Source organism: Pyxicephalus adspersus, chromosome 3 (assembly GCF_032062135.1).
Source record: "Pyxicephalus adspersus chromosome 3, UCB_Pads_2.0, whole genome shotgun sequence".
NCBI lineage: Eukaryota > Metazoa > Chordata > Amphibia > Anura > Pyxicephalidae > Pyxicephalus > Pyxicephalus adspersus.
Window position 1 is genome coordinate 5,788,818 of NC_092860.1, and position 17,577 is coordinate 5,806,394.

The following is a 17,577-nucleotide window of genomic DNA, read 5'->3' on the forward strand; positions in this document are numbered from 1 at the left end:
CACTTTCCTCAGTGAAGCTAGGTGATCCAGCAAACCTGGAATGAATCTGGTCCAGGATTTAAAACATTTGTTAGCAAATGACTTTGAAGAACTCCATTCCAGATTTGCTGGATTACCCAGCTTCACCAATGAAAGTGTATCCTCACTTTCACTGAGTATATCGGCCCCAATGATTGATCTTCCATTAGTGGATGTCTGAGGATCCTTGTCACATTGGTCTGTGGGATCTCCTGCCCAAACCTATTTACTATTGCTTCAGTCCTGGTGAGGGCAGAGGTTTTTTTTAACACAAATTTCAAGGTAAAGTTTGTGAAATCCTAAACAAGATTTGCTAATGATGGACCAGCAATGCAGTTTATTCTCGATCTGCAAACAACTGGTTCAAGGGGAGAAATCCCTGGCTTGTGTAGTTTTGAGTAAGCAAACGTCCACATGTTCGGTAAAGATTCTTCTCCCATCCCTTTCCTATGTACTCTACCTTTTTTCCTTTCCTGTAAATAATCCTAAACTATATAAACTGTTTCCTTCTATAAAATGTAATAGTCCTTCATTCCAAACAGCGCATTCTACCTCCTGCTGACACACTTCCCAATTTTACATTCATAGAAAACAGACACTTTCTTTAAAGATTACATGTTGCCATAGAATTTAAAGGTCCTGAGGGAATTCAACATCCTGCAGCTTTCTAGATCTGTTTCCTGTGAGACTGGCGGCATCACTTAGCTGAGCAACATGGAAATTGTAAGGCATACAAAAATAGTAAGAGGAAGGAGGAAGAGACAGAAGAAATACTTTAATTAGTTGTTTTTCAGTTATATGCTTTGGTTAAAAGTCCATCAAGTTCAACCTCTAGGGAAGTAATCATATCCCAAATATAAAACCCTATGGACATAGTTGGTCCAGAGGAAGGCAAAAAAAAAAACCTTGGTACAATTTGCTCCAACCGGGGAAAAAAATTCTTTCCTGATTCAATGAGACAATCGGATGTTCCCTATATGAACCATTTATATATTTATACAGGGTGATCATATCCCCCTTATACGTCTCTTCTCAAGGGAGAATAGATTCAGTTCAGCTAATCTTCAAGGCTGATGTGCCAGGGCAAAATTTTCCTGGCCTGTATTGGGTAGGGCCATTTGTATCACCAATGTGGCACCTGGCATTACAATGAATGGCCTAAGTTTATATGGTGTGTGGCTGATGCAGCATTACCCAATACAAACAGAGACAAAAAAGATGGCCAACCCCTTCGGTAATTAAAGCGGAACTATTGCTAAAATGTTTACTTTACATAAAAGAGTAGATAACCCTTTAATGTAAGGTTAAAGTTATTTAAAAAAAAAAAAAAATGAGAACCCCTCCCCTACTGTCCCCTCTTGGGATATCCATGCTAAGCATCCCAGGGGGCTCCTGACTACTCCTTTAGTGCATGCCCGAGATTGAACTTTTTCCTACATGAGAAAAGATGCAAATCTCACGCATGCGCAGTAAAATCGGCACACTATTTTTCCCATTTACAACGGGCTCTGTCACCTGTTCTCACGCCTGTGCAATGTGAAATCGGGTGATGTAGCCAAAGAAAGATGGAGGTGCAATGCAATTTGGAGGAATGTCCACACATTTTGCCTTATAGTAGAAGTGATGATCAAGTATCTAAAAACTTTTTAGCATAGGGTATAGCATCCTGGGGCTCTCATATACTGTATCTTAGGATTCTCGCTAAGATCCTTAATTTTTAAATCTCCTATTTGGACTTACATTCCTTTAAAACCTTGCTGTTCCCAAACATGGAATACATTATGCTAACTTAGCATAGGCTATGCATTGCTGGAAAAAAACTGCTGTGTTTCATTATTTTCCTCTTTTTTGGGTGGTCAAGTGACTTTGCTCTCTCCCTCTGCAGTGAGGGTGGTCATGGCATGTTGCCGCATATGATATCACGGCAGGCTCACAAAGTTCTAGTTAGGGTTGCCGCTGGCTGATAAAAATACAAATTTTTGCTTTTGTTCTGGGAAAAGGCCATAAAGCCATTTTTTCCATCCAGAATAGGTAGCAGACGTACTCCCAGACCATTCTGAGCTCTGCATTCTGTGCAGCCAGACTGTAGTCACGGGGGTGACAACGCTACTGCTGCTGTGGGAGCTGGTGCATAGTGTTGTCACTCCGGAACAAAAAGCTCATAGACAAAGCACAAGATCAGCAGACAATTGCTACAACTTTATTACAAGTTGGGAAACGCACCACTGAACAGTTAAAAAAAGACTTTTTGCATTTACATACACTTTGTGGTAGTCACACAATAGCTGCAAATTTTCTGATTTCCTCCACAAGGGCTGCCAGTCAGAGACATGAAAACCCATAGTTAGTTTTATTATGCTGAGGTTTTTAATTGATCAGTTTAGAGGTAGAAAATAGTTAGTGTAATATTCTTTAAAATGTAATAAAGGAACATGTAAAAGTAGTACAATTTCCATTCCTTTCAGTTTCATCTGTGTGTGTGCACATACCCAGATAATGAGTAAATACCATGGCTCAGATCCAGCAGGACTGAAGTAATGGGGTCACTTGGGGACATCCCTGCTTTGGGCCTGTCCCCCGCTGCCTGCTGAGCTGTCTGCTTATGCGGCTTCATTGCTGTACTTTTTGAGGATGGATTTCAGCTTGTCCAATGCCTGCTGGGTGCCCTGCGCTGAGACATCTCGGTGCCAGACCAGGCGCACTTGGCCAGGGGAAATAGCTAAGGCTTTCACCAGCACTCCATGCCCATTCTCCTTCTCTTCTGGGGTCAATGCGCTCAGCCGCTCACATAGCTCGTCTGCGGTCAGCCTGCCAGGGAGCGAGAGTAGCACCATGTTACTGTCCACAACCAAGGGGTCGGTGAGACACAGCGGGGAGCCCAAGTCCTGTACACCTGAAGGAACAAAGAGACAGGAATATTTATTATAGAAAAGGGGGGAGAGAAAGAGGGGAGGATAGGAGAGAGGAACAAAGAGCAAAGAGACATAAATATTGGAAAAGAATGAGGAAAAGAAGGGAAGAAGAGGAGAAATCAAATGAGAAAACAAAGAGTTGGTGAGAAATGAGCAGAGGAGGACAAAAGGAGAGACAGAGGAGACAGAGAGAGATTAAAAAGCAGAGGTAGGAGAGAGAAAAAGGGGGAGAGAAAAAAGGAGAGTAAGAGAGATGAGAAAGAGGAAGAAGAAGAATGAAGAGTAAAAAGAGAAAATAAGGGAGAAAAGAGAGAGAAGAATAGAAAGCAGGAGAGCAAGAGACATGATAGAGTACACAGAAAAAAAAGAAGAGAGGGAGAATGAAAAAAAAGAAGGGAATAGGAGGAAAAAGAGAGAAGAAATTAAAGACAGAGGGAGCAGGAGAGAGGGAGAGGTAAAAAAGAAACAGAAGACTGAGCAATACCCCAAAGAATATAGGCCTATGGTGACACATTGTTTATGTGCAACTAGACAGGCCATAGCATCATATTGGAAAAGTACAGACGTTACGAATACTTCCGATATAGTACGTAGGTTTATTTTGCAAGTTATGTATAGTATGATGCAAATAATGCAACTAAATTCTATGTTTATTGGTTTCCGTGGTTTGCACACCCAAAATGTACAGTACAATTTTAAAAAGACTATATATTGCATTAAATAATGACCTCCATTTGAAATTATATGGGATGATTGATGTATCAGGCTATTTCTCTTGGCACTATTGTTTGATTTATTATATTTTTTTTTTGTATTTTTCTTCTTCCTTTGGTTTAATTGTTTGTAATAAATAATAAATGCAAACATTTTATAAAAATGAGAAGAAAGAAAAGAGGAGTAAAAAACCAGAAGAGGAAAGTGAAAGAAAAGAAAGGAGAAACAGAGAAAGGAGAAAGAAAAGAGAAAAGTAAAAAGAGAAAACAGAGGAGCAAAGATAGAGAAGAAAGGAAGCAGGAACTGTAGTCACAGACTGTAGTCACGGGGGTGACAACGCTACTGCTGCTGTGGGAGCTGGTGCATAGTGTTGTCACTCCAGAACAAAAAGCTCATAGACAAAGCACAATATCAGCAGATACATCGGTGACACATTGTTTATGTGCAACTAGACAGGCCATAGCATCATATTGGAAAAGTACAGACGTTACGAATACTTCTGATATAGTACGTAGGTTTATTTTGCAAGTTATGTATTAAAAATTGTTTGCCTATGATGCAAATAATGCAACTAAATTCTATGTTTATTGGTCTCTGTGGTTTGCATGCCCAAAATGTACAGTACAATTTTAAAAAGACTATATATTGCATTAAATAATGACCTCCATTTGAAATTATATGGGATGATTGATGTATCAGGCTATTTCTCTTGGCAATATTGTTTGATTTATTATATTTTTTTGTATTTTTCTTTTTCCTTTGGTTTAATTGTTTGTAATAAATAATAAATGCAAACATTTTATAAAAATGAGAAGAAAGAAAAGAGGAGTAAAAAAACAGAAGAGGAAAGGGAAAGAAATGAAAGGAGAAACAGATGGTGGAGAAGAAAGGAGAGACAGAGAGAGGAGAAAGAAAAGAGAAAAGTAAAAAGAGAAAACAGAGGAGCAAAGATAGAGAGGAAAGGCAAGCAGGAAAGAAAAGGTAAGATGAGCGAGAGAGAAGAAAGGAGAGACAGAGGGAAGCAAAGAAGGAGAAGAGGAGAGTGAGAAAGAAGAAAGGGGATAAAAAAAGAGGAAATAGGGAAGAGAATAAAGGAGACAGAGGAAACAGAAGAGGAAAGTGAGAGAAAAAAGGAGAAACAAAGGGAAGAAGTGACAGAGAGGAAAGTAAAGAGAAAGAAGAAGTGGGAGACAGGAAAAAGTAAGAGAAGAAAGGAAAAAAGAGGGAAGAGGAGTAAGAGAGAATAGAAGAGAAGAAGAAAGGAGCAAGAGAACGAAGGAAAGAAAGAATGAGGAGAAGAATAAGAGATGAAAGAGCCAGATAAGGAAAGGAAGAGACAGAGGGATAGGAGGGAAATGATGCGAATAAGAAGAGGAAACAGAGAAGAGAAATAGTAATCTGAAAGAGTGTTATTAATCCGCGTGATGCCCGTCTCTTCTGAAGCTCCATGAGCTGTTATCTTCTCCTGTCTAGTATCATTGATTTCAGACTTCTCTTATACCGCCTATAGCTTTACACATTGGATTCAATTTGAGATGTCTGAATCAACTTTTACTCATCATTCATACATCATTCTAATCTAGTTAGTGGTAGAGAAAAAGAGACAAACGCAAGGTTTTATAGGCTGGATAATAGTATATAAATGTAATAAGTGAGTTATATTACTGGCATACAACACACATATCATACAATAATATAACATAAATATTATGGTGGTCTGTCCCCTTTGATGCTTGTCCAAGCAGGGCAGGCTAGTATTTAGACCATGAGATCTAGACAGAGTGTACTCTAAGTTAGTCGTAGTGATGGCAAATAAGTAAGCAGTGTAATGCATCCCGACGCGTTTCGCCTGAACAAGCTTCCTCAGGGGACTTGTAGCATTCAGATTTTTCACTGTATACAAGAAAGACACATATCATAAAAGGGAATATGTGTACATAAAGATTAAGAATACACAATATAGCAAGCTAGGTGAATAACTATGTAATCAAGGAATACAAAATATTATATACAAGGATACATACACACATCCTAAATAGAGGATATAAAGACATGCTTTATATCTATATATATATATATATATATATTACAAATTTACATCATAGCAAACAAGATACGTAATTGTATCAGTCTACCATTATACTGGTGGTAATCGTGGATATTCAAGAAAAATATATAAGTGAAAACAAAGGTCAACCAGTGGTGATATATGTAAATATTAAATGAAAAAAAATACACATTATTAAAGAATTTGCATAATGAATGGTAATATGAGGTGATAATTTTTGAAACTTATACTGGGATATAATGAAATAAAAATAAAATAGAATTATAGCTATAAATTAGTCCTGTGATAATGGTACATCATTGGTACAAGATGAAATGTACTTACAGGTAATTGCTTTCAGTTATGGACCACCATAATATTTATGTTATATTATTGTATGATATGGGTGTTGTATGCCAGTAATATAACTCACTTAATACATTTATATTCTATTATCCAGCCTATAAAACCTTGCGTTTGTCTATTTTTCTCTACCACTTATATGATTATTTTGGGGTGGGCTGCTTTTGATTTAAAGAACAGATAGACCCCCCCCCTTACCTCTTCCTCGTTATTTCAATCTAATCCAATGTGAGAAATGTGTGAATTTTGGGAAAAGTTTGGGTGATTTTTGGTTATAAACTTTTATAAACAGATCCCTTTATATCACTCAGCATCTGCCATCTTACCTTTGGCAAATGTTTTAGCATTTTGGTGATCCAATGTCAAGTTTTCTCGGGCTCGATTCAACGCAACCAATCCAGGAGCTGCAAGTACACCTGCCTGGCGCATTCCTCCCCCGAGGAGCTTTCTGATTCGTCGTGCTTCTGCCACAAATTCCGACGTCCCACCAAGCAATGAGCCCACTGGTGCCCCAAGTCCCTAAAAATTGAAAAACAATGGCGGGGGTCAGGACACTTTTTTGCATTGCTTTCAATGAAATCTAATGCATTCAGGTCTAGTATAGAGATACACAATGTGTATGGATATAACAATGACATATAAAATAAATGGTGTGCTGAGTTATCAGCGTTAGGGTTCCTAGTATCACCATGTGGATTGCCGTACCTTGGAAAGACACAGGGACACGGAGTCGCAGTATTTCACAATCTCTGAAGCTTCCACCCCCAATGACATCGCAGCATTTATCAGACGAGCTCCATCCAGATGAACCTTCAGGCCATAACGATCAGCAATATCCCGCACCTACAATAAAAGAAGTCAATAGAGCTGAATTCAGGAGCAGTGCAAAATTATTGGCTTATTCAGAAAATGAAGGAGGATTTGGCTAATTCAGGAAAGACATTTTAATTATTGTATAAAGGTTGTGAATCACGTCACTGGAACAAGAAGAAAGCTTATACCATCCAATGGGGACATGTCAACTGTCAAAAGGGTCTTCCTTCAATTTGGAGAGATTTTCTCCCACTTCCTGTTGTGTCTTCAGGACAGAAAGTAAAAGGTAATCTGTAGAACTGAAGAGGGGTTTTAACTCCTCCAAAAAAAAGTTTTTTGTTTAGAGACTTTTGTTGAAAATCATGCGCACCTCTTTCATATACGACAATGGAAGGACGCGCCCTCCCATGCGGTTGTGGGTGTTTTCCAGGCAGATGAGCCGGGTCTGTGCAAAATGAACATCGGGGTACCCGTGCTGGACTTTGCTTTCCAAGTCTTGCAGGTCCAGGCGGCCATCTTTTAGGGTCCTCACGGGACGAGAGAAAACTCCTGCCACCTGCAGCATGGCAATGACAAAGATGGTGTGAATATAGCAAAACGATTAAATCCACCTGGCATATAACAATACATTATCACAATGCACATCTAGACAATTTATTGTTATATTTTTCCTTCCCTTGGTTCTGCTTTTGCCCTTCATCAGCATGAAATGATTAAATACAACCATGCCTTTCCATGTGTATTACATACTGGACCTGATTTATTAAAGCTCTCCAAGACTGGAGAATATACACTATCATGGGAGAACCTGATCCAGAAAACTCAGATTGGATTTCCTAAAAATCATTTGCTATTAGTGTAGAGAACAGATCCATTCCAGGTTTGCTGGATCACCCAGGTTCCCCCATGATAGTCCATATTCTCTAGTCTTAGAGATCTTTATTTAATCAAACCTATTGTATTTTAAGTTCAGTGATGTCATTATTGGTTCTCTTTGCTTCTTTATATAATGTGGGAAGATTATTGCTTGTAGGAGGCTGCATATAGTACCCAGCGGTAAAACTCCTTCCAAAGGCCCCCAGCTCCAATGTAAAGGGCAAGCAGGAGTTATGCAAAATATTAAATTGCTAATATTAAATATCCATCTGAAGGCGCAGGTGGTCTTTATGGGCTGTATTTGCATGCAGACCCCTCTAGGTATACCTTATATATATTGCAGAGCTGCAATTAATTAAAGAACTGGGGCAGGCCTGGGACATTAAGGCTGGAAAGGAAAGAGCAGATAATGCTTGACATCCTCCAGCCAGGAAATGGGGCTCCGACTTACTACTAAGCCCTGCAAATACCTTATAGGAGGGGTGTCAAACTCAGGCCCGCGGGCCAAATCTGTCCCACAGTGTAAATATATTTGGCCTGCCAGAAAATACCAAATGTCTACTAGTGCTGGCCCGCCGGTAGAAAGTGCATGCTAATACTGCAAATCCCAGAATGATCTGCTGGCACATCAATCTGGACCCACAAGCGGCCCCTCCTCTGTTGACATTCATTAGCGACCTTCCTCAATTGTAGATTTCAATAAATATCAAGCTTGGCTTGCGACTTTGTCACATTGTCACATTTTTCATTTTGGCCCACTGTGTATTTCAGTTTGACACCCTCGCCTTATAGGAACACATTTTAAATTCTATACCCAAGGCAGGTTTTTATTTGGTATTCAAGCAGGGGTGTCAAACTCTGGGCCAGGGGCCAAATCTGGCCCCCAACGTCCTTTTTTTGGCCCCCAAAGGAATCCTAAATATGAACTGCAGCTAGCCCGCCGCTGCATTGAAATAGCGCCGCTACTACAATTGCCGGCATCAGCCCGCATCTATAGACCAGCAGGCTCTCTGCCTATGTGTGGGCCCGCATTGGACTGTTTAATAGACCTAAATAATGCCGGGAATTTTAGTAGCGATGCTATTTCAATGAAGAGGGAGTTTCAGCGGCGGGCCACTCATAAGATTTAGCTCTTGGCTGCATCTGGCATTTCCAGCACTCCCCCTCAGCTACTCCAAGCCATGGACTTTAATGATTGGATTTTCATAGAAGAATATTATTATTATTGTTTGCCTGTGCAAAAAGGTTAGCATTGCAATTTAACTCAGAAGGCTACAAATAGAGAAAGAGGCATAAGATTTTTTCTTAAATAAAATAAAAAAATAATATAATGTTATGCCTCTTTCTGTATTACAAGCTTGTTCCAGATTGAATGTGAAGCAAAACCTCTTTGTTTCCATATGAAAAGGATTTATATCTAATGAGAAGGAAACATTTCCTCAATGTTTTCAATACATTTCAAGGTTGGCCCGCGACTTTGTCTAAGTTTTTAATTTTGGCCCTCTGTGTATTTGAGTTTGACACCCCTGTCTTAAAGCAACATGTCCCAACAGTCCCATGCTATTACACACAACCACCACTCGATGGCAGCACAACCCTACCCTTAGCATTCACCGCCTTACCTGCGCAATGCTCCCTTGCTCATAGATATTCATATGAGATTCATCTCCCAGCAAGACCTCTGCCCCTCTCATCCGACAGTGACTCATCACTGAAATAAGACACAAGTCAGACAGCCCTAAAAAATTTCCACTTCTACTGTAAATTTTAACAAGCTGAATGTTTGTAGCCATGTTTTATTAGGATCCTGTTCACGCTTGTGCGGTTGAAGACGGCGCTCCGAGCCATGGAAACCGCCGCACAAAGGAAAAAGTTATTCCTTCAATGGAGAGTGTTCAGGACGGAACGCTCCAGCAGTGCGATGCATTTTTTCCAGCTTATGGTAAAAGTATAAAAAAATTTGTGCATTTAAACTTTTCTTTTACAGGTATTGCACCAAAAAACAAAAAGCGCATTACATAGCAAGTCAGGTCAGGTTCAACCACTAGTGAAATAAACATATCCCAGATATAAAACTCTATGGATTTTGTTGGTCCAGAGGAAATTGCATGCTCAAAGGTTTCATGCAGGCACTTTATTTGGTCCATGGAGGAAAAAAAAAACATAAAATGAAATTTAAACATCTACTTTGTGGGGTCCAATGGTTTTGCGATGCCAGATAATACTTTGGAAAAGTAGCAGTGACTTTATTACTGAGCTGAATTTAACCTGTGCAGGGAGCAGAGCTGTGGGAGGGGCTTAGCAAGCCACACCTACTACAGGCTGCCTGTAGAAAACTATAGGAAGGGCGGAGACAAGACCAGTCACCCTGCACTAGGAGAGAGAGCAGCAGTGAGCGGTCTTAGCTGCAGGAAACTCCTGTACAGAGACGATGGGCAGCAGTTGTTTCATGCAGAATTACTGCACCGATTGAAGGAAATTTTTAACCAATAGGGTAGGAGTGGGGTGTAAAGGGGGAAGGTGTTGTGGATTTATTTTTATAATGGCATAGCTGGTCATAGCTGACCTACAGCAATCCTGTGCTTTGTCCATACTTTTCTTTTCCCAAGCCACAGCTCTGTGTGATGGAGAATATAGCCAGGTATAGAAGAACATGTGACTTATTCTACTCCAATCAGCACTGTGCTATATGGCCCCTTGTATCCTACACAAGATTCTTTTTCATTCCAAAATGGAGCTTGCAGGGAGATGAAAGGAAGGTGAATATATGCATCTCTGGGGCTCTGTGTTAGTGAATGTTTTCCTTGCATGAACAAAGTACAGATTTACTTCTAGCTTCATTCTCCAGAATGTCATCCTAAAGAACAAGGTAGAGCAAGAGCAATCTTAAAGAGCAATGCTTCTTTTGCAATTTTTGCACTTGAATCCCTAACGCACTCGTCAGCAGCTTTTTTTAACCTACAGCCAGCTTGCACTGGTAAATTCATATACAATACTCAGATTGTACACTCTCTCATTGATTGTATTACTGTTACTATATGGAAACAATTTGTTACTCAACCAAACAATGAAAACAACAAAGGATTCCCAGAGCACTATGGGTTACCTGTAGACTCAGCATAAGAGCAGTAGCCTGCTTTGAGACTGGCTTATTAGAGCTGTCAGATACAGAATGACTTGTGCACAGGGCTCTGTGGGAACGCCTTTGACAACCGGAAAAAAATTCTGAAAAAAATGTGGGGCGCTCCAGCCCCTGGCTAAAAATAAGAACATACATTTTTAAATATAATACTTACCGGACCAATTAATATTTTAAAATAAATATTAAAAAAATTAAATAAACAGATCTGTTTTGTCATTCTGCATGCTTTAGTTTGCATAAAGCTCCCTAAGTGCTAGCCATGCAGACCCGCATGACTTGTTCCATGACATTTCCTGCGGCTGCATTCCGGCACTGAAGCTTCCAATACAGTTACTATATTCACCATGAATCAATGCAAGAAAGCCAAGGACACTTACCTGAAATCAAATTCCCCATAGTGCCGGTGGTTACAAAAAGAGCGTCCTGGGTTCCGAATAGTTGGGTGGCGCGGCGCTGAATCTCTGGAGGGAAAACAGACCAGAATATGATTCATGATACTGATCACAATATTATTCACCCATTGAAATAAAACATTAAGCAAGAAGACTGATGGTTGTCATTGGCTCACTGCTTTGTAAACCTGAAAGTGTCACGGAAAAGCATACGCGATGGCGTTTGCCAGGTGGCGCAGCAGCCGTTTTGCACATTTCAGGTTAAGCTACGTACACACGTCAAATTTTTTTCACCCAATATTCGGCTTCGGGCGGATATCCGGCGAGAATCTGGCATGTGTACAGCCCGCGTCGTTCAATGTCCGTGGATCCGTCCTGGCGGATCCACAAACGATGAGCGATGAGTGATCCTAATGCAAGGAAAAGGGGAGAGCGCGCAGCAGGATGCCGCTCCATCGCCCTCCCCCCCCTCTGCATAGAGCAGAACGGTGCAAGAATTGCACATGTGTATGCGGCTTTAGTCTCCTGCTGAATTTCTTCCATTGACTTGAATGGGAACACTTTCTGGACACTTCTAAAGCAATTTAAAATACAAATAAAGCTACGCACACGTGTCAGATGATATTCGCTTGAGACCAACAGTCGTGCTCGTTTCAGGCAAAAATCTGACGTGATCAGCAGTCCCTTGATACCGTTCAGCAATTTACCACGGTGGATTGATAAATGGCATCAGGGGACTGCTGGACATGTTGGAGATCAGCAGGGCAAAACTTGGTCATGTGTAAGAAGTTTAGGAGAGACTATGAAATAAAATGTGATTTTTTTTAAACCTTCAGAAAAAAAAGCATTAGCGGGGTTATTGTACAACACATACGCAGATCTGCGTATGCTGAATTGTTCAAGCAAAATTCAGCATACATGATTCCATATGTTACTGCTTCAAATCTAAACTCATAGTACAAATGCAGATTTTTTTTTTTCTATGACAATATGAGATTTTTTTTCTGACTGTTTAGCGAGCCGGTAACATTCATTGTTTTTTTTTAAATTTTCAAGGTAATATTATGTATAAAAAAATGTTAAGCATGTTCATTATGATGGGCATAAAAGCAGCATTACTCAGATGTTTAATGTACATGGCATGCAAGAAGCGCACCATATGCATTAAACATTGGTGTGCAAGTACGGTAGCTGGATTGGTTCTTGAACCAGGATTGCGCATGCTTAACCTCACATGAGATCACATGATGCAATCATTTCATTTAAAGCAGAAGGCCCACTTACACAGTCCACTCCCTTCACTAGGTATCAAATGCACTTGAAAAGAAAAGAATTGTACTTAACCCCCCCCCCCCCCCCCTAGATTCCACCCATTGGCCCTGATTTATGAAATCTCCCCAAGGCTGAAGGGGATACACTATCATCAGTGAAGCTGGATGATCCAGCAAACCTGGAATGAATTTCCTAAATGCCATTAGCTATTTTTTAGCAAATGTTTTCAATCCTGGACCAGATCCATTCCAGGTTTGCTGGATCACCCAGCTTCACTGATGAAAGTGTATCCTCTCCAGCCTTGGGGAGCTTTAATAAATCAGGGTCATTGAGTGTCAGCAACCTTCTAGGAAAAGTCCTGGTGAATACAGAGCAGCTGAAATCTTCCGGGAAGACACCCCTGGGCAATGAACGTGGTGTGTTCCTGGAAGATTTGCCCCCAGAGGGGGTCCACATAGTGCTCCTTGTATTTAGGTGAAGGGCCAATCTGCGCCAATATCCGCTTTTGAAAATAAAGATTCATACATTTGATTGGATGGCAACCCTTTCCAGATAAGGTGATAACCTATATGTATTCACTCACCATTCACGGTGGGATCTTCTCCATAAACATCATCCCCAACTTCCGCCTCGGCCATCGCTCTTCTCATCTCCGTGCAGGGCTTGGTCACGGTGTCACTGCGCAGGTCAACCAGTGTGGCTTTGCCACTTTCCTGCCCTGTTCTGGTGGTGTACATAGTGCGGATTGATGTAGCCGTTGCTAGGTAGGGCCGAGCGATGGGAGAAGTTGGAGCTAGTCTGTGCCACGGCAGGGGACAAAACCCTGAGATTCTTCCAAGCTATAGAAAAAAAATAAAAGTTGAACCTTTGATGACAGCAATGATAAAGTGAGAAGTCACCAACCCCAAATAATGGTTCTGTCTCCATTCTCCCTGCCAAATTCCTAAAAGTTTCCAACACTGAACGCGGTACCAATTTTAATGAGCTACTTTTCATGATTCATTTGCTGCAAACACTGCGCCATTATCAACAGGAACTGGAAGGATCAAAGGATTTCTAAGAAGTGTGGACGGGGCATGCAGGAAGTCACAAATTATAAAAAGAAGGTTTTACATTTATCGGACATCCCGCAGCTTGCAAAGGAGATTAGCACATTTTATTGCAGGTTTGGAAGGCCAAATCCCAGCTCACTTCCCTTTTATTATTGATATACAGTATTTATATAGCACCAACATAATATGCGGTGCTGTACAATAAATCAGGCAAAGGGGAGACAGATACAAACAATGACACAGGAGGAGGAGAACAAAGTGTGGTCAGCCATGATTTTCTGTGCTGGCCCAGCACTCCTATGCACGATGACAGGAGCACGCAATTTCTATCATCTATTACCTAAAGACTAATTTGCAGAATTGAAAAAACTGTTCACGCACTTTGCTCCAGGGAAGCTTCCATTAATGAGTAGATGAGTTGCTTGCTCTCTAGAATCCAAGGTTTGATGAATGATCAATCGGGAATGACAGCTGTTGACTCCCATGGAGGAGAACTCAGCAAGGTGCCACTCACTCATCCAGCGCTCATACGTTCATCTGTCACTGGAAACGATCACGAAAGATCATTTCCAGCGACATTTCTATAATGCCCATGAGGCGTAAAGCTGACCAATCTTTAATCACAAGAATATGATAATAAAGTGTTGCACCTTGGCACGCTTCTTTGGCACACGTTACCCTTTTTTGCATTTTGCTATTAAGGGCTCTTTTGCACCCGCAGTGCCAAACTGCTTGGTTGGCAGCCCCTGGGTACACACAGCAAACCACAATGCAGGCAAACATATTTGCGCACAGATCTTCAGGCAACAACTGTGCGCCCTTTTGGTACCCATGCTGTGGTCTTGCATAGCCATGCGCAAAATGAATGAGAGCTTTGGCGATTGTGCCCACAGCGGCCCTAAAAATACAGCAAAACACAAACAGGTTAAAGAATATTTTGTACAATTTCCTAAATGCTGGGCACATTTTCGATTTCCTTTTTATATTTATTGATTGATTTCATTTAATCCATTTTTATAGCTAGCTTTGGATTACCAACAACGGTGCAGTCAGAGGATCCCCCTAAACTCTCCGCTTGGGCTGATCCTTGCAACAGATCTATCCTAAGGATTGTACAAGCAGCTGCAACATCTGCGGCCATTATTATGAATGAAGATCTGCCGGTACAATACATATGATCTTCAAAAGTTGCATTTTCACCAGGAACAGTCAAAGCATGCAAAAGAAATATCATGCTGCAACTGGACAGATCTTAAAAAGTGAACATTTGTTTAAACCCTGGACTAATATTTGGAGAAAGGCAGCAATCGTGCATAACACAATACACATACAATACCAATCGGTTACCTACAAAGTGCCTGCAGAGAAGCCCCACTGGCACAGCCCTCCTCAGCCCTCCTGACATTAATACCGCACACAACAAACCAGGGAAAAAAAAATCTGGAATTTGAACAGTCGCAGTGCATTATGGGCTGCAGAGGACTTTTAACCATTTCCCAGCATGCGGAGGAGGTGTTTTGCTCTGCTGGGTTACAGGACTCTATTTCCCATAATGCCCCTGGTGGAAAGCGCTGCCTGCAAGGAGGGGAAGAGGGTGGGGGGTGAACTAGGGTTACAGCTAATAAGAATTCTCTGCCTAAATATAACAATTCTAATAAAACCAATGCAGATGTTCCCTGAGACTCAGCACTGTGTCATCAGCTTTTATGGGATGAGTTGTTATTTGTTGGACTTGGTGGATTCCTTACTGGCAGGATATTATAGTTATACTTTGTAACTTTTTTAAGAAGAACATCCAAAGGAAAAACTTTACGCTATAGGATATGTTCACACTGGCGGTGAAGTTGCGGTTACGTTTTCCTATTGCCAGGGAAGTGCTGCACCAAGGGAAGCGTTACAAGTAGCTTCTCCCCGTGGCAGCCCCATTGAGAATGAATGGGGGCGGCAGTGAGCAGTACCTGGGGTGCAAATGATTGAGTGTCTGCAAAGGTGACAGTAATTGGGAGCTGTGCAGGATCATTGCCGAGGCAGTTCTTCCCATAGCGTTGGGATATCCAAGGGTTAGACTGCTTGTTAGGTTCTAATGACTAATTCTGGTGACAGCTGTCACTGGAAAAGATGGGAAATCAAAAATCTTATGCATGTGGAAGCTGAATAGCAAGAGATAGATGATAAATCATTGCAAATGATCAATCACAGATAGCTGTTATTGGGAGAAGGTTAATAGAGTATGTAGGTGCCTAGGATCTCCGTTGGATACAACGTCGTAGCTGGGCATTGCTGCCTCCCACTGCCAGTTCCAGGATATTTGGAGTGGATTTGGTGTTGTCACCCATATGTTTCTCACTGTTCTCCTTGCTGGAGGGGAAGCTGTATCTGAGGACCTGCAGTGCAAGAATCTCCCTGCACGTGCGATATTCATTTGAGCTTCCCCCGCCTGTCCTCCTGATATTTCAATATTACCCCACCGGTTGTCTGACCACTAGGTATTGAGGGCAGCTCTGACATGAGGAAGCAAAGCCCTGTTTCTACCAAGATTGGCACACAATGATGAGGCAGTGGGATTAGCTGCAGGGGAGACCACAGGGAATCCTGGTAATTACTCCTTTGCCCTCTGCTTGGATTTGTTTGGGTACACCTTCTAAGATTCACCACTTTCTTTGAACCCCTGTTAGTTTTTATTGCTTCACTGGGAACAATGATACACCAGCCTATCTAAGCAATGGTGAGGGTTAAATTGAAATTTTGAGAACTTATTACCGTTCAGCTCCAAACACCAAGCACATGTGCTGCCCAGGGAAGAGGGTAGAGAGGGCAGAGCTGATGACTAATGACAGTGAGTGTTGCAGATCCTCTATTGTCAGTAGCTGTGACGGTGACACCAGTGTATTCTGTAGGTCTAACAAAAAAGTGTTGTCACCCATGTGGCTGTGCTGTCTGGCTAGAGGTGCATGATCTATCAAGATCTCTGGACAGAATTTTCAATTCATTGGCAGAGAAGACAATTCCCGTGTGTATTACAGCTGTGCATTTCCCCGGAGTTTCTCCTTAAACAGGTATCTGTACTTACAATATACAAAGCAGATGTATCAGGGTTACGGCACAGAATATCTCCCCCGGGGAGCCTCACATTATCTTACTTACTCATCACCCCAGTTTGAAGGGAATGCCAACCATGAAGGGAATCCCCACACAGTTTGGGGAAATCCTTCTTTCTTCTGTGAATGATCGGTCGCCGCCAATCTATAGATCTTAAAGAAGACATCAGTCAAAAAATGGAGGTCAGTTCTAAACTGTCAGGAAGGCACTGAGGATGGAGGTCCCACCATCTGCTGTTATTATTAAAAGTGTTTATATAGCACCAACATATTATGCAGCGCTGTACAATTAAATAGGGGTTGCAAATAACAGACAGATACAGACAGTGACACAGGAGGAGAGGACCCTGCCCTGAAGAGCTTACAATCTATATTTGACCCCCTAAACCACAAGGCTGTGATTGGGGGGCTGCCATCAGACCTGCCTCGGGATCAGTCCTGTGCTTGCACCTTGCTGCCACACAACTGGGGGAGACTGGAGGGCAGATTTAATGAAAGGGGGTGCTGGAGGGCATTTTTAATTAAGGGGTGACTTAAAGCCAGATTTAATGAAGGGAAGGCTAAAGGGCAGAAATAATGAAGGCGAGTTTGGAAGGCAGATATAATGAAAGGGAGGCTGATCAGCAGAATTAATGATGTGGAGGCTGGGGGCAGATTTATTGAAATGTGGACTCAAGGGCAGAAAAAATGAAGGTGAGGACTCAAGGGCAGATTTAATGAAGGACAGATTGGAGGGCAGTTATAATGAAGGGGAGGCTAGTGGGCAAATATAATGAGGGGGAGGCTGGAGGGCAGATATATTGAAGGGGGTACTCCAGGGCAGATATAATGAAGGGGAAGCTGAAGGGCAGACATAATGAGGGGGAGGCTGTAGGGCA

The 17,577-nt window shown here is 41.5% G+C and overlaps 1 protein-coding gene across 3 annotated transcripts; it reads right to left on the reverse strand.

Annotated features, from left to right (window-relative positions):
• Window positions 1-2,196: 2,196 nt before the first annotated feature.
• Window positions 2,197-15,059, reverse strand: LOC140325547 (L-allo-threonine aldolase-like). Of its 3 annotated transcripts, none has more exons than XM_072403436.1 (8): window positions 14,953-15,059; window positions 13,133-13,388; window positions 11,263-11,346; window positions 9,366-9,454; window positions 7,238-7,423; window positions 6,760-6,897; window positions 6,381-6,573; window positions 2,197-2,911 (listed from the first exon to the last, which is right to left on the reverse strand). In XM_072403436.1, exons 1-8 carry the CDS (start codon window positions 15,004-15,006, stop codon window positions 2,619-2,621), a joined length of 1,293 nt encoding a protein of 430 aa, XP_072259537.1. In that variant the 5' UTR covers window positions 15,007-15,059; the 3' UTR covers window positions 2,197-2,618. The 3 variants fall into 3 exon arrangements, with proteins under 3 accessions (XP_072259537.1, XP_072259538.1, XP_072259539.1); XM_072403437.1 differs by having other exon boundaries at window positions 14,949-15,044; XM_072403438.1 differs by lacking the exon at window positions 14,953-15,059 and adding an exon at window positions 13,983-14,373.
• Between the last annotated feature and the right edge of the window lie 2,518 nt (window positions 15,060-17,577).